This window comes from Podarcis muralis, chromosome 9, assembly GCF_964188315.1.
Source record: "Podarcis muralis chromosome 9, rPodMur119.hap1.1, whole genome shotgun sequence".
NCBI lineage: Eukaryota > Metazoa > Chordata > Lepidosauria > Squamata > Lacertidae > Podarcis > Podarcis muralis.
Window position 1 is genome coordinate 3905714 of NC_135663.1, and position 25188 is coordinate 3930901.

Sequence of the window (25188 nt, forward strand, 5' to 3'; positions counted from 1 at the left end):
CTTCCCTCATCAAGGTGGGTGTGCTTTCGCTCCCAGGCACCCGCGCTATGCAAATTGGAATGGCTGCTAATCATGTAAAAATGTCACAATTACCATATCGTTAGGAGAGGAACCTGATGATGAAGCCCCCCAGCCAGCCAGCCAGAGCCGGTTGAGGCCCAGGGAGCCCCTTCTTGCCCCCACAGACAGCGTGGCCCCTCTGGGTCCTGCTGAGGTCTCTGGCGTGGGCTGGGCTCCCCTTTCCTTGCGTGAGGCTGGCATTATTCACAGACCCAAAGTGTGCTAGCGGGGTATTGCATCACGCCATATACAGCAAGCAAGCAAACACACAACGAATAGCAGGAAAAAGAAATATAAACCCAGGCGTCTATATTTCCCAAGCTGGCGTGGATCTTGAATATTGAGCGCTTTACGTCCGAAGCATAGGAAGTAAATATCCCGCCAGATGACTTTAAAATGTTCTAGATTCTCCATTCCCCTGCAGAAACACAGTTTATGTGTGATTGCACGCATACCCCTGCAATAGCCAGACCCCGATGGACATTTAAAAACTCATCAGAGAAATACTACTACTACAGTGGTGCCTTGCAAGACGAAATTAATTCGTTCTGCGAGTTTTTTCGTCTTGCGAATTTTTCGTCTTGCGAAGCACGGTTTCGGAAAAGTTTTGGAAAAGCTTCAAAAATCACCAAAGTCTTCAAAAACCTCAAAAAAGGCTACCGCACCGCGTGCTATGAGTTGCTCCTCAAAGTCAAGTCGCAACTGTATTAACGGTTTTAAGAAAAAGGAAAGAAACTTGCAAGACGTTTTCGTCTTGCGAAGCAAGCCCATAGGGAAATTCGTCTTGCGAAGCAACTCAAAAAACCAAAAACCCTTTCGTCTTGCGAGGTACCACTGTACTACTACTACTACTACTAATAATAATAATTTTATCATTTATACCCCACCCATCTGGTTGCGTTGCCCAAGCCACTCTGGGCGGCTTCCAACATATATAAAAATGTAATAAAACATTAAAAAACAGTTTCCCTGTGCAGGGCTGCCTTCAGATGTCTTCTAAAAGCCCGATAGTTGCTTATCTCCTTGACATCTGATGGGAGGGCATTCCACAGGGCGGGCGCCACTACCAAGAAGGCCCTCTGCCTGGTTCTCTAGCTTCTTGCAGTGAGGGAACCAGCAGAAGGCCCTCAGAGTTGGGCCTCAGTGTCCAGGCTGAGCAATGGGGGTGGAGACGCTCCTTCGGGTATATTGGGTTGAGGCCATTTAGGGCTTTCAAGGCCAACACCAACACTTTGAATTGTGCTCAGAAATGTCCTGAGAGCCTATATAGAACCTCCAGGACCTGTTATATGGTCTCGGCGGCCACTTCCAGTCCCCAGTCTGGCTGTAGTTTCTGGGTCACCTTCAAAGGTAGCCCCACATAGAGCGCATTGCAGTAGTCCAAGCGAGAGATAACCAGAGCATGCACCACTCTGTTGAGACACTCTGCGGGCAGGGAGGGTCTCAGCCTGCATACCAGATGGAGCTGAGAGACAGCTGCCCTGGACACAGAGTTGACCTGTGCCTCCATGGACAGCTGTGAGTCCAAAATGACCCCAGGCTGCACACCTGCCAGTGTGCAAATTGGCACCTGGCCTTCCACCTTATTTCTTTGTGCAGAGAATGTGCAGCCAAGCAGCTGAAAGGCATCAAGGGGCAAATCTGGCTGTGACAAATTGCATCAGAGATGCTCAGCAGGGCAGGACAGGGGCAGACGTCACCCTATAGTCCTGGACAGTGCCCTCTCGCTGATGGAATGACCCCGATGGTTGTCTAGCCTGTTTTTCTACCTTCTCAGGACCAGGAAATTGCTGTTTTGGGGGGAGTGTAGATGTCTCCTCCTCCTCCTTGGCAAACCCCTAATCTCTCTTCCCCTTTAGGTTGTGGTGTCGACGACAGTCAATGTGGACGGCCATGTCCTGGCGGTGTCTGATAACATGTTTGTGCACAACAACTCCAAGCACGGGAGGCGAGCAAGGAGGCTGGACCCCTCTGAAGGTCTGTGTTGCAGCAGCGCAGTGGCAAACTCAGGCGTCAGATCTTATCGTAGCCAAACCTTATCACAGATTCTAGGTTTACGAAAGAATCTCGCAGTTGTACATCGATGCGTTGCAACGATCACTGCTCATGTGGCGCCTTGTACACCTCCTTCCGGCAAGCTGGTGCCTAACATATCGCTCTGCTTTTCATTGGACCCCATCGGTGAGGCCGAGAGGGGGTCTTGTCATCTGGGCAGCCCAGGTCCCCCATGCATGCTGCCCAGACGTGCGCAGTACCCTTTGGTACTGCTAATGCAGTGGTTTGACTCCACCCCCGGAGGCACACTCCATTGACTCTCGAGACAGACGGATGACAACAGCAACTATTTTATTTTAATATTTTGTTGGAAGCCGCCCAGAGTGGCTGGGGAAACCCGGCCAGATGGGCGGGGTATAAATAAATAAATTATTATTATTATTATTATTATTATTATTATTATTATTACAGTCATACCTCAGGTTGCAGTAGCTTCAGGTTAAGGATTTTCGGGTTGTGCTCCGTGGCGACCCGGAAGTAACGGAGCATGTTACTTCCAGGTTTTGCCTCTCACGCATGCGCAGTCGCTCAAAATGACGTCATGCACATGCGCAGAAGCAGCGAATTGTGACCTGCGCACGCGCAGACGCTGGTTGCCTTCGCTTCAGGATGCGAACGGGGCTCCGGAACGGATTCCGTTCGCATCCAGAGGTACCACTGTGTTGTTGTTGTTGTTGTTGTTGTTATATTTTCTGTGCACTAATGATTTGGGGTTGGGCTAGAAAGCCCTTGGCATGCCTTCCAACTCTATGATTCTATGAAGAAGGACCACCTTTCTCTTGGGGCTGTCACAGCCTATGGTTCTCTATAATCCTCATTGGCTCGGAAGCCTGGAATCAGAGAACTGTAGAGTTGGAAGGGACCCCCGAAGGCCATCTAGTCCAACCCCCTTCATTGCCTATTTTTCCTTCCCTCCAACATGCACTGCCTTCCCGTTTGCCCTCCTCTGCCCCCCACATCACTGCCCACTTTCCCTTCTTACGGTGATCTGCACCTCCTCTTCTTCCGCTCACCCCAGTTGCTGACTCTCCGCCTTGTCTCTCCCCCCTCCCTGCCTGAAGCTGCCACCCCCTGCATCAAAGCCATCAGCCCCAGCGAAGGCTGGACAACGGGCGGCGCCACCGTCATCGTCATCGGGGACAACTTCTTTGACGGATTGCAGGTGGTCTTTGGCACCATGTTGGTGTGGAGCGAGGTGAGTCTCCAGGTGCACTCTGGGGACATTATTATTATTATTATTATTATTATTATTATTATTATTATTATTATTATTTGTTTAATCGTTTTTTCGATACAAACATCCACCGCAAAAGATACATACAACTAAAACCATAATAACACAATTTGACAATTCAGATTTGAATGCACTGATATACCTACGACTACATCTTTTTTAACAATATTTCCCCACCTCTCTCTCCTCTCCCTACTTCCCACAACTGTCCGCCTTATCGCGTAAATATTCGATCCAGATTTCTTCATATTTATCCATTCTTATTTTGCGTTGACATTTGTTCATATGTAGCTAATCTGTCCATAATCCATGTGCTCAATGGAATCTTTTTGTGGCTCTTCCAATTCATCAAAACAAGGGTTTTTTTGTTTGTTTTTTGTTGTTGTTTTTTTGCTTCTAATATAGCACAGTACGTCCATTTATTTATTTTTTGACCCCTTGAAATATCCCACGTTTCCGGAATATAATTTAGAATTAAATTCAGTTCCCCTAAATAACAATTTCTTTTTATGTGCACACTGAGGACTTGAAACTTGGTTTGCCAATCGTTCCCCCCAAAAAACCCAGAGATTTGCAAGCAGCCTTGCCAAACTGCAGCTCCCAGGGTGCTTTGCAGGGAGCCATGACAGTTCAAGCTGGCAACAAAACAATGGAGGTTTGCAGCATAGAGAGGCCCTGCATCTGGTTGCACAGCTGTGGTTGGCAACTTAACTGATGAAAAGGAAGGGTGTTCTAGTCTGGTGCTGGATCCCACAGGGGAAAGAAGCTGATTTATCCAGAGCCAGACCACTGTGTGGCCCACCAGTATTGCCTTCTCTGACTGGCAGCTGTCGTTGTCCAGGGTTGCAAGCAGGGATCTCTGGGGACTTGAACCCAAGGGAAATAAATGCTCGTCTGCTGAGCTACAGGTCTGCCGCCTTGTGGATAGCTCTTAAAGGGCCAGCCTTCTGGCCTGAAGATAGAATCATAGAATCGTTGGAGGGGACCCAAGGATCATCTAGTCGAACCCCCTGCAATGGTCATCTCCTCCTCCTCCTTTCCATAGTCTCCTGCCCTCCCGGACCTGCTGGATAGGCAATGTCCTATTGGGGACATTGGGTTCCTCGGGGAAAGGTGCGCATGAGGGTCCCGATTCTGGCCTGACAGTGCTCTGGGAGGTGTTTTTGGGGTCCGTGGAATTCAGGCTCAGTGGCCTCTGGCTCCCCAACGGCAGCCCTAGAGCTCCATAAAAGTTCAGGAAGGGGCCACCAGAATGAGGGTGGTGAATACAGCACAAGATATTATGGGCTGACGCGTGAATCCGCGGGATGAAATAGCGGAAGAACGTTGCCTTAGGAGAGTGAGGAAAATTCTCAGGGATGACTCACACCCTGGCCGGCACTTTCTTGATCTCCTGCCCTTGGGCAGAAGATATAAAGGTAAAGGTAAAGGGACCCCTGACCATTAGTTCCAGTCGTGGCCGACTCTGGGGTTGCAGCGCTCATCTCGCTTTACTGGCCGAGGGAGTCAGCGTACAGCTTCCAGGTCATGTGGCCAGCAGGACTAAGCCGCTTCTGGCGAAACCAGAGCAGTGCACAGAAACACCATTTATTTTCCCGCCAGAGTGGTACCTATTTATCTACTTGCACTTTGACGTGCTTTCGAACTGCTAGGTTGGCAGGAGCAGGTACCGAGCAATGGGAGCTTACCCCGTCGCAGGGATTTGAACCGCCAACCTTCTGATCGGCAAGCCCTAGTCTCTGTGGTTTAACCCACAGCGCCACCCGCGTCCCACCCATGATTAGTCACACCAACAGGGTAAAGAACAGCTTCTATCCTGGGCTGTTAGGCTGCTGAATGAAAAGATAACAACAGGGCAACTGACTTTCGGGTTTGGTGAGTGTGCGTCAGTAAACGAGGGGAATTAAGACTAAGAGAGCTGAGTGGGGGGGGGGTGCTTGTATACAAGTGACAATAAAGTATTTCAATTTCAATGATCTGTGAGAACAGGATGCTGGTCTCAATTTGCCATTGGCTCTTGTTCTGCCTTTAAATGTCTGCCCACCTCTCTTAACAGCTCATCACGCCGCACGCAATCCGTGTGCAGACTCCGCCAAGGCACATTCCCGGAGTGGTGGAAGTGACCCTCTCCTACAAATCGAAGCAGTTCTGCAAAGGAGCGCCAGGACGCTTTGTTTACACTGGTGAGAGTTGGGGCGGTCATCTTTTGTGGGGAGGCGGTGCAAGGAGGGGCGGGTATTGACGTTTCTGCCCAGACAGCTCACGGTCCCACGTGGCCTTTGGAACTCCTGGCTTCGCTGTGAAATGATGGCACTCATCTGATCTCCCTGAATTTGCTGCCAGTGGTCAGTGCAACTTCGGAAGAGAGCAAAAAAAGTCTGTCTTTGCATGGTTGCACTATGGAACTCTCTGCCACAGGAGGCAGTGATGCCTTTAAAAGAGGATTGGCAAATTCATGGAGGAGGAGAGGGCTGAGGTTGACTACTAGCCGCTATGGCTATGGTCTGCCTCCACAGTCGGAGGCAGCGATGCTTCTGAATACCAGTTGCTGGAAACCGCAGGAAGGTCGAGTGGCTCTTGTGTTCGAATCCTGCTTGTGGGTTTCTCAGAAGAGGCACCTGGCTGGCCGCTGTGAGAGCAGGATGCTGGGCTAACGGCCCATTGTCCTGATACAGCAGGCTCTTTTTAGCAAACAGATTGAGGTTGAATCCTGACAAGACAGAAGTATTGTTTTTGGGGGACAGGGGGCGGACAGGTGTGGAGGACTCCCTGGTCCTGAATGGGGTAACTGTGCCCCTGAAGGACCAGGTGCGCAGCCTGCGAATCATTCTGGACTCACAGCTGTCCATGGAGATGCAGGTCAATTCTGTGTCCAGGGCAGCTGTCTACCAGCTCCATCTGGTACGCAGGCTGAGACCCTCTCTGCCTGCAGACTGTCTTGCCAGAGTGGTGCATGCTCTGGTTATCTCCCACTTGGACTACTGCCATGCGCTCTATGTGGGGCTACCTTTGAAGGTGACCCGGAAACTACAACTAGAATGCGGCAGCTAGACTGGTGACTGGGAGGAGCCGCTGAGACCATATCACACCGGTCTTGAAAGACATTCGCTCCCAGTACGTTTCCGAGCACAATTCAAAGTGTTGGTGCTGACCTTCAAAGCCCTAAACGGCCTTGGCCCAGGATACCTGAAGGAGCGTCTCCATCCCCATCATTCAGCCCGGACAATGAGGTCCAGAGCCAAGGGCCTTCTGGCAGTTCCCTCGCTGAGAGAAGCCGAGTTACAGGGAACCAGGCAGAGGGCCTTTTCGGTAGTGGCACCTGCCCTGTGGAACGCCCTCCCACCAGATGTCAAAGAGAACAACAACTACCAGACTTTTAGAAGACATCTGAAGGCAGCCCTGTTTAGGGAAGATTAATGTTTAATAGGTTATTGTATTTTAATATTCTGTTGGAAGCCGCCCAGAGTGGCTGGGGAAACCCAGCCAGATGGGCGGGGTATAAATAATAAATTAATTCATTATACCGGTCCCCCAATGGCGCGGCCAAGCATATGAATCACCCCCCACCTGTGGGACATTGGGAGCACGTGCTCTGGCCTGCCCTTCACGCATCTGAGCCCATGTGTGGAATTCAGAACGGTAGAGCTGTCAAGACCCCATCTGGGCCCGTCTTCCCCTGTCCCCAAAAGCACAACCCTGTGACCGCATCTCTGTGGGTGTGGGTGTCGTCCCACCCACCTACCCCCCCTTGTTGCATGGGTAATCCCGTGTGCTCTGGCCTGTGAAAGGCCTTCCAGGGGTGGGGGCGGGGGGAGCATGGAGAAAATCAATACCAATTACTCCTGCACGAACGCTGCCCAGAAGTGGAATTGCAGCATATGTTTACGCTAAATCAGGCAATCTATCTTCATCTTGGTTCAGTAATGAAGCGCGCCAATCTCAGAGGGAGGAGGTTTAAAGGGGGGAGGGGGGAGGGAGGGGGAGTATGTGCCTTCTGGGTGATAGACAGGTTATTGGAGGGTGGTGGAATCCCTGATTCTCTGTGCCTTGGAGATGGGGGGGGGCGAAAGAGGAGAGCGGAAAGGGGGGGAGAATAGATCATTTATGATTATTCATATCAATGTTGTTATTTATTCAATTTCTTTGCCTCTCTTTCTCTGAGGATCACAGGGCTGTTTGCAATATAAAAACACATAGATACATGCCAGAGATACAAATTCAAATTCCACCACCACATACAGAGAGAGAGAGATTAAAAGGCCATAGATGGTTTAATTAGTCAAAGGCCTGGGGAAAAAAGGGATGTTTTTGCCTGGCTCCTGAAGGTGAGGACCAGTGATGGCTATTTCTGTGCCTCCAAGGTGGGAAGCAGCAATTCCTCTGCATCCCAGAGGGCTCTTGTGTTCGAATCCTGATCGTGGGAGTCCCACAAGCCACCGTGAGAGGCTGGACCAGGTGGGCCCTTGGACTGTCCCAGCAACGTTCTCCTTATGTTCTTGTGGGCAGATTCTTGCTGTTCTTTAGCACTGGTATTGTCCCAGAAGGCATCTTGTATGAGGGCAGGTTGAAGGTGTGCTTTTGGAACTTTTGCCGCAGGCTATTCCTACATTATCGGGACGCGGGTGGCGCTGTGGTTTAAACCACAGAGCCTAGGACTTGTTGAGCAGAAGGTCGGCGGTTCGAATCCCCGCAATGGGGTGAGCTCCCGTTGCTCGGTCCCTGCTCCTGCCAACCTAGCAGTTCGAAAGCACGTCAAAAGTGCAAGTAGATAAATAGGTACCGCTCTGGCGGGAAGGTAAACAGTGTTTCCATGCACTGCTCTGGTTAGCCAGAAGCAGCTTAGTCCTGCTGGCCACATGACCCGGAAGCTGTACGCCGGCTCCCTCGGCCAATAAAGCGAGATGAGTGCCGCAACCCCAGAGTCGGTCATGACTGAACCTAATGGTCAGGGGTCCCTTTACCTTTATTCCTACATTGGAGGGGGTTAGAATCATAGAATCGTAGATTTGGAAGGGACCCCAAGGGTCATCTAGTCCAACCCCCTGCCATGCCCCAAACGGAAACCCACAAGATTTCTGTCCCCTCCTGCGATTTCCAGCAACTGGTATTCAGAGGCCCTGCTCCCTCCACCATTTCAACTCTCCTCCTCTCCTTGAATTCTTTCTGTTCCAGCTGGTCATTAAAGAAACTACGTAACTAAGAACTAGTGCCTGTTTGCCATTTTTCCTCCTCCCTCCTCCTCCCTTTTCCTTTTGTGTGGTGTCATTTAGACTACAAGGAAGCCTCTTTTTTCTGTTAAAGGGTGAAGATGCTTTAAATAAAATGAAAGATGTGAAGAAGTACCTTTTTTTGAGAGGGAAAGGGAATAGGGAGTTGTTTTTCTCCCCTTCTTGTGACACTGGGGCTTGGTGGACAGCATATGGGGCTGAAAGGCAGGAAGTTCAGCACAGACCAAAAAAACGATTCCTTTGCCTAGCGTGTAGTTAAGCTACGGAACTAAAGCAATGACTTTAAAATAGGTTTAGAATATGTCTGGAGATAATATTGTCTAGAGGAAAGCCCTCGGTGAATGGGATTTGGTATCCGAAGTTCATCTTAGAAATGCACAAATTTACGGAAGAAGCCACACCGTTCCGGCCGCTCTGTCTCTCAACAAGGACCCCAGTTCACTGGATTCTAACCCGCTCACCCTTTCCGCCTGCAGCCTTGAATGAGCCAACCATCGACTACGGCTTCCTGCGCTTGCAGAAGGTGATCCCGCGACACCCCGGAGACCCTGAACGTTTGCCCAAGGTAGGGAATCTCACAAGGCATTCAAGTGTATAGTCATACCTCGGGTTACAGCCGCTTCAGGTTGCGTTTTTTTGGGTTGCGGACCACCGAAACCCGGAAGTACCAGAACAGGTTACGTCCGGGTTTCGGCAGTCATACATGCACGGAAGCGCCGAATCGAAACCCACGACCTTCGGAGGCTAGGGGAGTTTGTGGAGAGAAGGTCTGCCGAGGGCTCCAAGCCAAAAGGGAGCCTCTGTGCACCACCAAGAACCAGGTCCCGACACAAATAATATAATATAATAATAATTTATTATTTATACCCCGCCCATCTGGCTGAGCTTTCCCAGCCACTCTGGGCAGCTTCCAAGCGAGTGTTAAAAACAATGCAGCATTAAATATTTAAAACTTCCCTAAACAGGGCTGCCTTCAGATGTCTTTTAAAGATAAGATAGCTACTTATTTCCTTGACATCTGGTGGGAGGGCGTTCCACAGGGCGGGCGCCACCACCGAGAAGGCCCTCTGCCTGGTTCCCTGTAACCTCACTTCTCGCAGTGAGGGAACCGCCAGAAGGCCCTCGGAGCTGGATCTCAGTGTCCGGGCTGAATGATGGGGGTGGAGACGCTCCTTCAGGTATACAGGACCGAGGCCATTTAGGGCTTTAAAGGTCAGCACCAACACTTTGAATTGTGCTCGGAAACATACTGGGAGCCAATGCAGATCTCATAGGACTGGTGTTATGTGGTCCCGGCGGCCACTCCTAGTCACCGGAGAAGAGGGCGATGGTCTGCTCCCTGACGCTCTGCTTCCCTGTCCTCTCTCGGAAGCAGAGCACTGGGCCGGGTGGGTCTCGGCTTCCTACAGCCCAGCCGATTCTGGGGACCACGCATTTCCCCACCTTCTGGCACCGGAGCAATGAGAGACCCACATCATCAGACTGGGAGTGCATCAGTAGTGTGCGTAAGCGAGCCCCGCGCACCTCCCCGACACAACCGGCACGCAGACCCCTCGATTAGTCTTGCGCTTGCCGGAGACAGGTTGCTCCTTTGTTCCACGCGCTCCGGCTGTCCTCGCCAAAGCGTGGCTAATGCCTCTGGGCAGAGAACAGCTGGCGGTGAGAGGGAGGGCCTTTGGGTGGAGGGTGACAGCGAGAACCGGCCTCCAAATTGGAGCCATTCATCATGGGCTGACAGGGACGCGGCAATCGCTGCTGCACGCAGGCCTCCCTTTGGTGCCAGAGCACATGGCACAGCGCTGCTTCTGTGGCCTTGGCAGGCTGGGGAACTGGATTCTGTGTGTGGGGACGTCGCAGTTGCTCTGCAGCTTGGGACCAGTAGTCCATCTTCTCCAACACCCTCCTCTTAAGAACTGAGGTGTTTGTGAGTGCTTCTAAGCCAGGCGTGTAAGTACATAAGAAGGTGTCCTTTTCTCACAGTTGCCAACCCAGGGGAAAGCCACAAGCTGGATTCGAACTCAAATGCACTCACTCCCCCTGTGGTTTCCAGCAACTGGTGTTCAGAAGTGGAGGAAAAGCGTAGCTATCCTGGCTGGTTGGCCATCGATAGTCCTCTCCTCCAGGAATTTGTCCAGACCTTTTTAAAAGCCGTCACTCCTGTGGCAAGGAGTTCCGTAGTTTAATAATAATAATATATTTTATTTATACCCTGCCCTCCCCAGCCAAGACCGGGCTCAGGGCGGCTAACACCAGGTATAGAAACAATTGATTAAAATACAACTTAAAAACAAGATTAAAATACAACATTAAAATGCAGCCTCATTTCAGTAGAAACTCAAATCAAAAACTTTTGGGGGATGAAAACGTCAAGTCTTCACCCAGGCCAACTATCCAGACTGGTCCTACGTGGGCCAGAAAAAAGCCAGGGAAGTCCCCAAATAGGAGTTCCATCACAGAAGGAGAAAGGAAAGAGGGGAAGTTTCCAAGTTGATTCCAAGCCGAAGGCCAGGCGGAACAGCTCTGTCTTACAGGCCCTTCGGAAAGAAATCAGATCCTGCAGGGCCCTGGTCTCATGAGACAGAGCGTTCCACCAGGCCGGGGCCAGTGTTGAAAAGGCCCTGGCTCTGGTTGAGGCTAATCTGACTTCCTTAGGGTGCAGGACCTCTAGGGTGTTGCTATTTATGGACCTTACGGTCCTCCGCGGGGCATACCGGGAGAGGCGGTCCCGTAGGTACGAGGGTCCTCTCTTGTCCTAAGATTACAAGAGAGAGGAAGAAATATTTTTCTCCATCCACTCTGCCCATGCTAAGCATAATTTTGTGCACTTCCGTCATGCCACCTGTTACTCGCCTATACTCTAAACTATGTAAGTGATAGTGACCGCATGCTCAACCTTTGCTAACCTGGTGCACTCCTGATATTTTTTAGACTACAATGCCCATCAGCCTCAGACAACACGGCTGTAGTCCAAAACATCTGAGCAAACACCAGCTTTGCAAAGTCTGCCCTAGTTGTTTCATTCAGAGACCTATATGTTAGAGAGAATGAAATCAGCTGTAAAATTATGTTTGTGAAACAAAAAAATGCATTGTGAATCAGTAGATCAGCTTAAGATATCAGGTATGGCTAGATCACCCATCAGGTGAGATTTAAGCAGGTGCCTTAATGCCAGTTCTGCACATTTCATTGGAAGGAATTCAATAAGTTAATTATGGGGTGGGGTGCAAATAAATTGCTTCTTTTGCTGGTCCAGAAAGTGATTGTCAGGCCCATCAACAGGCAAAGGGGAAGCGAGACTACAAAATATTCACACGGCACAAAGTTACAATTTTATATTGTAAGCTGCCCTAGGATCCTCGAATGAAGGGCAGTATAGAAATGTAATAAAATAATAACAGTAATAAATAAACTGTGGAACTCCCTGCCTCAGGTGGTAGAAATGACGTCCAACTAGGATCGCTTTACAAATTGGACGAATTCGTGGAGGAGGCTTTCAAAGGCTACTACCCACAAAGGCTATATTCTGCCTCCACAATTGGAGGCAAGGATGCTTCCTTTTTTAAAAAATAAATTCTGTTCAGGTTTTTAGAGAAAAATACAAAGCTTAATATCTTTCCCCCTTTTAAAAATCAAACCAAGACTTTTATCTAGCTACAATAGAAACACAAAAAGGGGGACGAGAGAGAGAGAGAGAGAGAGAAAAGAAGAAGAAGAAGAAGAAGAAGAAGAAGAAGAAGAAGAAGAAGAAGAAGAAGAAGAAGAAGAAGAAGTTGTTAAAAGAGAAAGTTAGAAAACTAAGATTCAGAAAGAACTTCCGATTCTTCATCTGTTTGCTTTATAAAAGCAATATTCACTTCACCCAGAGGCAGTGATGCTTCTGAATGCTGACTGCTGGAAACCACAAGAGGAGAGAGGATCTTGTGTTCGAATCCTACTTGCAGGTTCCACACAAGCATCTGGTTCGCCCCTGGGAGAAGATGATGCTGGAACAGCTGGACCATGGGCCTGATCCAGAAAACCTCTTCTTATGTTCTTACGCTGCAATTTGGGGGTTACGCACTTCCTTTTCCTGCAACGGGTCCCAAGTTCGATGCCCAATATCTCCACTTCGGGCAGGGAAGGAGCAGAACGTGGGCGTCACGGCAAGCAGCCACTGATAGCTGTTAAACCCAGGAAATCCTGGCCTCCATCAGGGAAATTCCAGTTCGAACGGGCAAAAGCAAACTGGCCTGCTCCTGTGCTTTTAAGCACAGCTCGAACTGCAGAAATTAGCAGGAGAGGCTTTCTTTAAATACTTCCACCTGCAGAGATGTAGCAGGCGGCTTAAAAAGTTGACAGCCCTCCCGTAAGTTTGGACGCATCGCTGAAGCACGCAGGGCCTTGCAGAGAGGTTCCCTAGATGCCGGCGTGAGGCTTAACAGAGGACCCTCGCCCCCCGGGAGAGGTTTATTAATTGTGACAGTGAATCTCTGTATCCACTGATTTCTCTCTCCCTTCGCAAAGACTTCAAGGCGGTGGCTAGTCTGGCCCAGCCATTCATCATAGTTAAGCTACCTGTCGTATCCGGGCTATGATGAAACAGACCCTTCCTCCTTTCTCAGCATCGCGCCCCCCTCCTTGCCCTTCGCCCCATGAATCATGCAGAACTGACAACAGGTATACATGCTAATTGTGTGTGTGTGTGTGTGTGTGTGTGTGTGTGTGTGTGTGTGCAAGCGTAACTGTGTCCTGGCTGCAGGAATGCAGGCTGGAAGAGGACACAGCAGCGTTTTAAGAGAATTCAGTGGGCTCTACCTGTGGCTACCTTTCAAGATGAATCAGAAACTAACTACAACTAACCTAGAATGTAGGTGCCAAACTGGAGACTGAGAGCGGCCGCCGAGACCATATAACACCAGTCCTAAAGGTCTACATTGGCTCCCAGTACGTTTCTGAGCACAGTTCAGAGTATTGTTGCTGACCTTTAAAGCTCTGAATGGCCTTGGCCCTGTAAACCTGAAGGAGCGTCTCCACACCCATCATTCAGCCCGGACTCTGAGGTCCAGCTCCGAAGGTTTTCTGGCGATTCCCTCACTGCGAGAAGTGAGGTTAAGGGAACCAGGCAGAGGGCCTTCTCGGTGGCGGCACCCGCCCTGTGGAACACCCTCCCATCAGTTGTCAAGGGGAGGAATAATTAACGTATTTTTTACTCTATAAGACTCACTTTTCCCCTCCTAAAAAGTAAGGGAAAATGTGTGTGCGTCTTATGGAGCGAATGCAGGCTGCACAGCTATCACAGAAGCCAGAACAGCAAGAGGGATTGCTGCTTTCACTGCGCAGCGATCACTCTTGCTGTTCTGGCTTCTGAGATGCAGAATATTTTTTTTCTTGTTTTCCGCCTCCAAAAACTAGGTGCGTCTTGTGGGCTGGTGCGTCTTATAGAGCGAAAAATACGGTATATATCTTTTAGAAGACATCTAAAGGCAGCCCCATACAGGGAGGCTTTTAATGATCAAATGTTTTATTATGTTTTTACTATTTTGTTGGGAGCCACCCAGAGTGGCTGGAGAAACCCAGTCAAATGGGCAGCATATAAATAACAACATTATTATTATTATTATTACTATTACTATTATTATTATTATTATTAGTTGGAAGAGGCAGGCTGGCCAAACAGGTTTGACAGGTTGTTAAGAAAATAAAATCCTGCAACACCTATCTGACCAGAGTTGACAGTGTGTCAGTAGTGATGTGTATATTTGTGTGTTTATGTCAGGCATAAGGAAGCTCAGGCCCAGGGCCAAATCCAGCCCTCCAGAATTATAGAATCATAGAATGGGAAGGGACCCTGAGGATCATCTAGTCCAACCCCCTGCAATGCAGGAAGACGTAGCTGTCCCATACAGGGATCGAACTTACAACCTTGGTGTTATCAGCACCACAGTCTAGTCAACTGAGCTATCCAGCTGATCTAGTTTCAGTTTGAGCCCTGTTCATGGATTCAGCTGGTAAAAGGTCTCATGGTGACCATCCCTCCATTTTTAACATTCTATAACTCCACCAGATTGCAGAAGTCTTTTTGGCTTTGGGGGGTTGCGTGACTTTGAGGGGCCACCTAGCTGCTGTCGTCCTCCTGCCGCCGCCCCCCCCCCCTTTGATGATTTGGTCCAGAAATAACTGGGTGTTTTATATCCCCTTAATGGGAGCTAAATGTGTGCAAAGCAGCCTGCAGTCTCTCCCCCCAAACCACCCCCCCGCCAGCCCCAAGCTTCCCCCCCCCCGCCCTCCGCTCCATTACCGTATTGATCGGGGAGATATTGCAGAAGACAGAAGAGCAAGAACTTCTGATTGCTGGCACTTAGCTTGACAGCAATCCAATAGCCTTGAGATCCTGATGTACAGTCTAGAGTCGTCATCATTGGTAGTGGGCTGGGGGGGGTGGGAGGGGAGGGGGGGGAGACCAGGGGGCAGGTTAAGGAGCACAGCAAGGACCTCTCCCTGAGACGCAACTGAAATCAGTGGCTCGAAAAGACAGCCGCTTCCTTCCAGGTTCTTAGGACTGCAACCAATTAAATACTGCAATTAAATATTTTTGTGCTGCTGTTTCACAAAGAGTTTTCCAAACTGTGTGTCACGACACATTAGTGTGTTGGCTGCAGCCTGCAGAGGTGTCGCACGAACACTCCTTGCACGAACACTCCTTGCACGAACACTCCTTGCACTCATTCCGGGACTAGAAAGGGGGTAGTTTAACCTCCGCTTTGCTAGCAAAACTGAATTTTACTGTGTCGCGAAATTATGCATGTCTAAAAAGTGTGTGACCAACATAATATAATAATAATAATAATAATAATAATAATAATAATAAAATCATTTTATTTATATCCCGCCCTCCCCAGCCGAAGCCAGGCTCAGAGCGGCTAACATCAAATGTATAATACATTAACATAAAATCAGACAGTCAATTAAAATGCACCCTCAAATCAGATTAGGATCAGAATAAAATCCAGAATAAAATTAGAAATCTTAGAAGCTTGCTGGGTGGTGTACAAGGCATAGAGCCTACAGTTATCATGGTTGTATTTCTTCCTATAGACATAGAAGCATAAGGCTAGCGTCACGCAGCTCCCACTGAAGGATTTATAGTGCCTTCTCACAGTCTTGGGTTTGCACAGACAGGGCAGGGGACGGGAACCCCAAGTTTTAAAGAGCTGTCAGAGGAAGTGGGGAGGACTGTAAAGGGAGGGGGTTGGTGAGCAGCACAAGCGGGGGTAGCCACCCCTAGTTTAAAATAGTTAAATATTTATTGGTTTGCTGCATAAGTCGCCTTGAGAGCTTTGGGTAATACAGTATGGCAACATTTCATGGCCGTTTAGCTTGTGCAATCTCAGCCTTGCGTTGTGTAAGGCTGGCCGGTTGAAATTGTGCAAATTAAATGCACGCGAAGTTTTCTCGGCTCGAAAAGAGCTTTTAAGCTCTCTGGCTTGCTCTGCTGGGCAAGGTCCTCTGGGCGCACCAGTTCTGGAAGCCTGGGGGCGGCCCTGCGAGATATCGTGGGAACTCGAACAGACCCACGAGATCTTGCGAGAGCATCGCCAAGGCAGCACACTGAGCAGGTCTAGAAAGCTTTTAAGCTCTCGGCCTTGTTTGCCCGGCAAGTCCTGCTCAGCATACCAGCTCTGGGAGGGCAAGGATTTTCGCATGGGGGGTGGTGGTTCAAGTATATGCATTTTTGCATATATGTGGAAGCCTTGGAACAGAACTCCAGCCTAAGATGCAATCGTACTGCAAAGAATGAAATCAAAGTACTGCAAAGTTATAAGAAGGCTTTCAAGGGATCTATTCAAAACCAGCATCAAACCATAGGTCATCTCTCTGTCCAGAGATGCATTCAGTGATTTGTTGCCAGTTTTGTTGTCATCCGAGAGAGAGAGAGAGAGAGAGAGAGAGAGAGAGAGAGAGAGAGATAATGTCTTGAATCATCATAGAATTGTAACATTGGAAAGGAGCCCAATGGTCTTCCTACACTCAGGTAGGACCCTGGCAGAGACACATGCCCAACTGGCATGTTCTCTCCCTCTTGGTCGATCATTCGGGAGCTTCAAAAGCTTTCTTCAGCCCGAACATCACAGAGACTGATGCCAACAGACATCAGCACACTTAGGGATCCGCAGAGTCTTCGCAGCTTATGTAACAGACCTCAGCAACTCAGCATTTTGGCTAATCTACTTTATTTACATATAAACACACACGGCACACTGCAACATGGCTCCCTCTCTCTCTAGCATCAGACAGCAAAGAGAAAAAGAACAAAGGACAATAGTCCCACTTCACAGAACACAGTAACACAAACATCCTTTCTCCATCACTTCCCACTCTGTGGAGTCAAAACATACACCGTCATGTGGTAGACAAAAATCCCATGACTGCAATCACGGAGCAGGAATTCTAACAGTCCAACCCACTGCAGTGCAGGAATTATTTGCCCAACGAAGAGCAATCTGCTTGTCGTGCTGGCAAGCACCAGACCTGTAATCTTTTCTTTTTTTTTACCTGCACAGTCTCCCAATGTAAACTTTTTATCTGTTAGTGGTTGGGGTTCCCCTCCCCCCGCATGTCAAATTATGGAAATCCTAAAAGATACGGCTTTCACTCTGTAGAAATGCAAAAAGTTTGTGTGGGTACGTGCATGTGTTTTCTCTGTCTGGTGTGATCCAGAGTGGCTGCAGGAGAAGCGACTGAGACGGACCTGAGTGTCCACAGCTCTGTGTCAGAATTCCAGATATGCCCACAAGATCCCAAAAGCTGGTGATCCCTGCAATGGGATATGCAAATACGTTGTTGCATGCAGCTAGTCTGCTCAGAGCTGTCATGCAGGGAATGTTTAAGGAGCTACCAAGAAATAAGTTGCTAGCTTGTTGCGTGTGTGTGTTTGTGTGTTTGCCTGCTGAAGATATAGATTATTGTATGGATGGTTGTCGCCTTCTAGTGGAAATCCGCGGAGACGTGAAGTGCCCTGTGATCCCAGCCACAGGTCACTCGAGAAGAGCATTATGTGGTTGCAATGTTCAAAGAGGCACAGGGAGGCAGGGCCAGTGCAAGGACTAAAGGTGTTTTCTCTTCTTCTTTTAACATTTTTTAATTAGATTTTCACATTTTTATACACTTTGTTGTTGTTGTCGGTTAGTCGTGTCTGACTCTTCGTGACCCCATGGACCAGAGCACGCCAGGCACTCCTGTCTTCCACTGCCTCCCGCAGCTTGGTCAAACTCATGTTCATAGCTTCGAGAACACTGTCCAACCATCTCGTCCTCTGTTGTCCCCTTCTCCTTGTGCCCTCCATCTTTCCCAACATCAGGGTCTTTTCCAGGGAGTCTTCTCATGAAAGTGGCCACAGTATTGGAGCCTCAGCTTCAGGATCTGTCCTTCCAGTGAGCACTCAGGGCTGATTTCCTTCAGAAAGGATCGGTTTGATCTTCTTGCAGTCCATGGGACTCTCAAGAGTCTCCTCCAGCACCAGAATTCAAAATTTATACACTTTATCTCTAACCAATTCTAACATTATATTACAAGGTTCTCTGAATCTTCAAACTTCCTCTCCTCCCTCCTGTGGGTTCTTATATTGAAAGTTTAAGTTTTCTGCATCTTTTACTTAATCCAACTATTGTTTACCCTCACTTATCATAATCAATTTCACATTACAAATGTCATTACAACGCTACCAATGATTTTAACTGTTTACAGTGGTTTTTAAAGGAAACTAGGAATTTACTCCAGTCTCTAACAAATACTTGATCCTCTTGGTTTCTGATCTTCCCCATCAGTTTCGCCATTTCCGCATATTCGTCTGCCATTCTTCCTTCAATGGTAATTCTTCTTCTTTCCATTTTTGGGCCAGTAACATTCTTGCGGCTACCGTTGCATACATAAAAAATCTTCTGTCTTCTCTTGGTAGTTCTCCACCTATTAAACCTAATAGAAAGGTTTCTGGTTTCTTAAGAAATGTATTTTAAAACATTTTCTTTAATTCATTATAAATCATTTCCCAGAAGTCTTTTGCCTTAAAACATGCCCACCACATATGATAAAATGTACCTTCTCCCGCTTTACATTTTCAGCATAAATTTGATTTAGTTTTATTCATTTTTGCAGTCTTTTGTGTTTTCTCATGTGAGGCTTTGCTTTGAACCAATTCCCAAATTATGAACCCTCAGAGCTCACAAACACTACTGTCAGTTTTTGGGCACTGATAGTGAAAACGCCAGAGGCTGGCATTGTTGGGCATTGGGCAAGGCCCATGTTTTATGTGTACGCACACCTGTATCAGGTTGATTGTAAATAGCACATTTGCTTGAAATGATAATAATGAACGAATGAATAATCATCGAAAGGTATAACTCTTGCAGGGTGGTTGCATTAAGGTTTGCCTTCCAAGAGGGACTGCCGTCAACCTCTCCTTTGTTTCCCTCCCCACAGGAAGTGCTACTCAAGAGAGCGGCTGACCTGGTGGAAGCGTTATATGGGATGCCGCACAACAACCAGGTAGGCCTCAGACTCCTCTTGGGGTATACCTGAAGGAGCGTCTCCACCCCCATCATTCAGCCCAGACACTGAGATCCAGCTCCAAGGGCCTTCTGGTGGTTCCCTCATTGTGAGAAGTGAACCAGGCAGAGGGCCTTCTCAGTGGTGGCACCCGCCCTGTGGAACGCCCTCCCTTCAGATGTCAAAGCAATAAACAACTATTTTACTTTTAAAAGACCCCTGAAGGCGGCCCTGTTTAGGGAAGTTTTTAATGTCTGACGCTGTATTGGTTTTGATATTTGGTTGGAAGCCGCCCAGAGTGGCTGGGGAGACCCAGTCAGATGGGCGGGGTATAAATAATAAATTATATCATTATTATTATTATTATTATTATTATTATTATTATTATTATTATCAAGCCAGACCTGTTGGAAGGGGCTGTGCAACTCAGGACTCATAAATAAAGAAAAAGTGTTTTATATTCGTTGTAACACGGGGACACCAGATGGTGCTGTGGAGTCCCGTCTTTTGCCAACGTGATTTCCCATTATGAAGTTTACAACACGTTTTCCTGGAAAAAAAATTGCCATCTCTAGATCCAGCCACAAAATCCTCTCCCGTCACCACACACACACACACACACACACACACACACACACACTGTTGCCTCCTTTCCTAACCCAAAGGTGTGTGGTTTTCCCTTGTTGTGTTGATCCCTTGTGGGAGTCAGGGGTCCCCCACCTCCCCAGGGCGTCTAGACAAGCAGGACCCCCTCCTATATCTGTGGGTCCTGAGTGTTGCCTTTTACATTTTCCCACAATGCCCCAGGGTGCCCAGCGTATCGTCACTCTGGTGCATTGTGGGACTTCTTCAAGGGCAGCCTTAGGCGGAGTCAAGCCAATGGTCAAGCCAATGGTCCATTCAGCTCAGTCGTGGAATCAGAGAAAGGTAGAATTGGAAGGGATCCTGAGGGTCATCTGTTCCAACCCCCTGCAATGAAGGAATCTCAACTGAAGCACCAACTCTTTCTGCACTTTGGCAGGAAGGACCAACTGCACCAATATAAAATGGGAGACACCTGGCTTGCCTGTAGCACATGTGAAAAGGATCTGGGTGTCTCGGTGGACCACAAGCTGAACACGAGTCAACGGTGTGATGCAGCAGCAAAAAAAAGCTAATGCTATTCTAGGCTGCATCCACAGAAGTCGAGTGTAGGGTTACCAGGCATCCCCGGTTCCCGGGGACAGTCCCTGGATTTGCAAATCTGTCCCTATGGGGACTTCCGGCGAGGGAAAATGGCAGGCGCCACGGCAGCAGGCAGCGAGCAGCTCCTGAAGCCAGCCAGAGCCAGCTGCACTACCAGCTGCATTGCGGCTCGGGAGTCACGGGCGAGTGGCACGCCATTGCCCAGTTTTAAAAAAACGCTGCTGTCAGAGCTGCCCCAGGTCCCAGCTCACAGAGGACCAACGCCAGTCCGTTGTTATATTAAATAGTCTTTATTGAAGTTCAGTTTCTCATTTACAGCCACGGCGCGCAGCTCTACGTCTTAAACCCTAGACCGCCGAAGCTCCGTCTGAGTCTCCTCCCCCCAGACACCAGTTTAAGACCCTAGCCTTGGTCCACCTCTTCCTCTGCTCCCTCTTCCTCTGGGTCCGCTTGTCCGCCGAGGTCTTGCCCTTCCTAGACTCTTCTGACGCTGAATCCCCTGAGTCTTCCCCCTCCCTCCGGCGAGCTTTAGGACCTGGTTCCCAATCCGTGTTTTCTGCTGTCCCGCGCGCCTGTACATTTGAACTAGGCGCGCGCGCCCAGCCTGCCACCTTCCTTCTGACCGTTATACTGCTCCTGTCGCTGCTTCCCTCTTCGGGAATGCCAGCTGGGCCTGACTCCTCCTCCCTGCTTGCCGGAGGAGACGCTGACTCTGACCTATGGGGCTCTTCCCCCCCACTGCGCTCTGGTGGGGAAGCTGGCCCTGATTTCCAGCTACTGCTTTGGGAGTCTCCGCTGGCCCCCTGCTTCTGGTGTGTCCCCCCTGGGACCCTCCTTGCCCTGGCCATCGGCGCCCCCTTCTGGGAATCTTCTGATTCACTGGAGAGGCTTATGGAATCTCTCGGGTCACTGTCATTCTGCCCTCCGCTGCCCTCAGATTCTTCCCCTTCGCTCTCCATTTCCTCTCTCCCCTGCGCCTCTGCTCCTGAGCCCCTGACAGCTGCGCATTTATGTTTCACAGGGTGCGAAAGAAGGGCTTTGCACCTTGCCTGGCAGAGAAACCGCGTGCCTTGCGCCCCTCCTGGGCAACGGCTGGCCGCCCGTGACTCCCGACCCTCCCCTGATCTGTCAAAACAAAGTGGGAAGGGGGCAGGAGATCAGGGGAGACTCGGGAGTCACGGGCAAGTGGCGCGCCGTTGCCCAGTTTTTTTTAAACTCTGCGCATTTATGTTTCACAGGGTGCGAAAGAAGGGCTTTGCACCTGTGCTTGGGCCCAGGGTCTTTTGCCTCACCATCCCAACCACAGTGGTACCTCGCAAGACGGAAAACTCGCAAGACGAAAGGGTTTTTGGTTTTTTGAGTTGCTTCGCAAGACGATTTTCCCTATGGGCTTGCTTTGCAAGACGGAAACGTCTTGCAAGTTTGTTTCCTTTTTCTTAAAACCGTTAATACAGTTGCGACTTGACTTCGAGGAGCAACTCATAGCACGCGGTGTAGTAGCCTTTTTTGAGGTTTTTGAAGACTTTGGTGATTTTTGAAGCTTTTCCAAAACTTTTCCGAAACCGTGCTTCACAAGACAAAAAAATCGCGAGACGAAAAAACTCGCGGAACGAATTAATTTCGTCTTGCGAGGCACCACTGTACTGACTCCCTGTTGCTACTCAGCTTCAAAAAAAAAAAAGAGGGGGTCCCCGGATTCATTGGAAAAAATCTGGTAACCATAGTGTAGTGTCCTGATCAAGGCTGGAGGCCATCTCTGCCTGCTGTGGGAGGGAGTTCCACAGTTTTAACGATGTGCTACGTGAAGAAGCATCTTTTTCTACCTGTCCTAGTGACATGAGCTCACTCAGCTGCCTTGAGCAAGCCACTGCTCACTCCTCCTCAATATCCTTGTGCGTAGAATAGCCTGCTTCATAGGATTGTTGTAAGGACAGCTGAAATAGTGCCCAGCAAGCCATGAGTCTTTTAATCACGGGGTCGTGGGTTCGAGGCTCACTTTAATAATAATTATTATTATTTATACCCCGCCCTTCCCAGTTCAGAAAACCGGGCTCAGGGTGGCTAACAACAAATTTGAAACACTTAATTGATGCAACAGAAAACAGCATAAAATGTGAATAACAATAAATTCAGAATTCAAAAATCAATTTAGGGAGGGAAATCCATCCAATAAACATTAGATGATCACCAGGGCTAGCTGGCTAAATTAGTCCTGTTTGGGCCAGCGAGGAGACCAGGGGAGAATTAGCCGTGGGATCCCAGAGTGGGTAATCTTCATTAAAAGGGGAGGGGGAGGGAAGGAAGGGGAATAAAAGATCAGGCACGATTCCTGCAGTGCGTGGGGTTGGACTAGATGACGTTCGGGGTCCAACTCATGGAACCAAAGAATTCTAGAGTTGGAGGGGACCCCAAGGGGCATCTAGTCCAACTCCGTGCAATGCAGGAAAAAGCATCCATGACTCTATAATTCTAGGATTCTGTAAGCCCTCAAGGCACCCAAAAGTGCTACATATAAATGCGGACCCTTTACGACTTGTGCATCTCGTTCCACATGGGGGTCCCTGGCCAAGCCCTCAGCCGCCAGTGAGGTCCCCACACGCCCCTCCCCTCCCAGGTGCATCTCCCACCTTTGCGGTGGTAGTTTCCTTCCTTGCGATACTTGAGAGTTGTGTTTCTGGGACCCCACCCCTCTCCTTGTCCCTGCTGGAAACCATTTTCTTTTTAACAACTGTACTTTTCTCTCTAATTGCCGTAACCCGCCCTGGGACCTGCGGTGAATTGTGGGAGAGGAATCAAAATATTGTTGACGGTGCAGAAGGAGCAGCACATGTTTGTATCTTGCGCAGGTCGGTGGATTTGGCGGGGGATGTTTTTTCAGAGCGGCGTTCCAGGGACCCCGGTCATCCGGCCCGTTTTTACGTCCCTCTCTCGGTCCCACTGCCAGTAATTGCTTCCATGTCCCGGACCTTGTTTGCTACCTCTCTCTCCCACACACACACACACACACACACACTCCCAACCTTGCATCCAGCTAGCTGGGCCCCATACGAGGGCCTGGCTCTCCAGCCCCACATCTGTTTGTCATTAGGAATTCCAGGGCCGTTAAGTCACGGGCTCAAGGCGGCCCCATCCTTCCCGCACCCCCGTAACTGGGCCCAGCCGGTGCTTTCATGGCTCAGTAGCGGTTAGCACCACCTGCACGGATATTGCTTTGGGCTCGTGGAGGCGTGGGGTCAGGCCATCGGCTGGGAGGCATTCGACTCTGCGATGGGGCCTTGTTTTCCTCCTCCAAGTCCCTCGTCGCTCTTCCCTTCCCAGGACATAAATCTTCCCCCGCTCGCAAACAAAATGGTGGGCCTCAGCTCTCACCCTGTTCTCCCAGGGGAAACCCGGGCCGGGCTACATGTTACTCTCGGAGCAGGAACGAAGAGGGTGCCAATCCGATCCTGAAGGATGCTGAACCTCCCTCAGAAGCAGGCAGGGAAACCTGGGTGTTGCCCCGTATAGATGTCAGTCAGTAGGAGGAGGAGGAGGGCAAAACTAGAATTAAGATGGCAGTCTCTCCTTCCCTTTTTAAGCAGAGGTTGGGCGGCCATCTGCCAGGGATTCTTGAACCCTGATTCCTGCATTGCAGGGGGTTGATCCTTGGGGTCATTCTGCCTTGGTCAGACCTCACCACAAGTCCAGTCTCCAGTTCTGGACAGCACAGCTTAAAGAGGATATTGACTAGCTTGCAGGTCTGCAGAGGAGGGCGACCAAGATGGTCAAGGGTCTGGAAACCAAGCCTCAGGAAGAAGGCTTGAGGGAGTTGGGGGTGTTTAGCCTGGAGAAGAAGGGATTGGTATGTGACGTGGGGGCTTCATAGATCTTAAGGGCTGTCCCAAGAAAGATGGACAAGCTTTTTTCCCAAACCAATGCATTCCATGGCAAGAAATAAGAACTTTCTGACAGTTAGGGCTGATAGACAGTGGAAAGGTATCCCACAGGAAGTTGTGGGCTCTCTTTGCTTGGAGGTTTTTAAGTAGGGGGGGGGGGCTTCTGTCAGTTATTCTTTTGTTGACAATCCTGCATTGTAGGGGGTTGGTCTAGATGACCCTTGGGGTCCCTTCCAACTCTACAATTCTATGATTCTATGAGCTTTGGGGGTCCCTTCCAACTCTATGATTCTCTGAAAATCAGTTGCCTCTGGCACCACCTACTGTTAGTCTCCCAGCTTTCTGCCGCACCTGCTCCCAATGGGCGGCAGCGTTCAAACCAAGTGAAACTGAAACCATGACAGTGATGATGATGTCCATTAGGTCCAGTCGTGGCTGACTCTGGGGTTGCGGCGCTCATCTCGCTTTATTGGCCGAGGGAGCCGGCATACAGCTTCCGGGTCATGTGGCCAGCAGGACTAAGCCACTTCTGGAGAACCAGAGCAGCGCATGGAAATGCCATTTACCTTCCCGCCGGAGTGGTACCTATTTATCTACTTGCACTTTGATGTGCTATCGAACTGCTAGGTTGGCAGGTGCAGGGACTGAGCAACGGGAGCTCACCCCATTGCGGGGATTCGAACTGCCAACCTCTTAGCTCTGTGGTTTAACCCACAGGGCCACCCACGTCCCGATGATGTTCATACATGGACTTATTTGCAATATTAATTAATGGAATTATTCCATCGGTCGGATTGCGGATGTCTGCGTTCTCTCCCCTCTCTCCCAGGACATAATTCTGAAGCGAGCGGCGGACATCGCCGAGGCTTTGTACAGCGTCCCGCGCAACCCCAACCAGTTGACCTCGCTGACCGGGAACCATGCCCACTCGGGCATGATGAATGTCAACTCCTTTGGGAGCCAGCTGGCCATCAACATCAGCGAATCCACCCAGGGCTCGGAGCAAGGTAGGCAGCAGCTGGGTGTCTTC

At 49.5% G+C, this 25188-nt stretch overlaps 1 protein-coding gene across 3 annotated transcripts in view; it reads left to right on the forward strand.

The window, feature by feature from the left end:
* LOC114604319 (transcription factor COE1-like) overlaps positions 1 to 25188 on the forward strand; it is a 97451-nt gene that overhangs the window by 62513 nt on the left and 9750 nt on the right. For 2 of the 3 annotated variants that reach the window (XM_028744350.2, XM_028744351.2), the window contains exons 9-14: positions 1920 to 2037; positions 3177 to 3310; positions 5406 to 5532; positions 9054 to 9142; positions 19033 to 19098; positions 24988 to 25165. In XM_028744350.2, the coding sequence (XP_028600183.2) occupies positions 1920 to 2037; positions 3177 to 3310; positions 5406 to 5532; positions 9054 to 9142; positions 19033 to 19098; positions 24988 to 25165 (712 nt within the window). The remainder of the gene's footprint in view (positions 1 to 1919; positions 2038 to 3176; positions 3311 to 5405; positions 5533 to 9053; positions 9143 to 19032; positions 19099 to 24987; positions 25166 to 25188) is intronic. The other variant, XM_028744352.2, reaches the window with a different exon arrangement.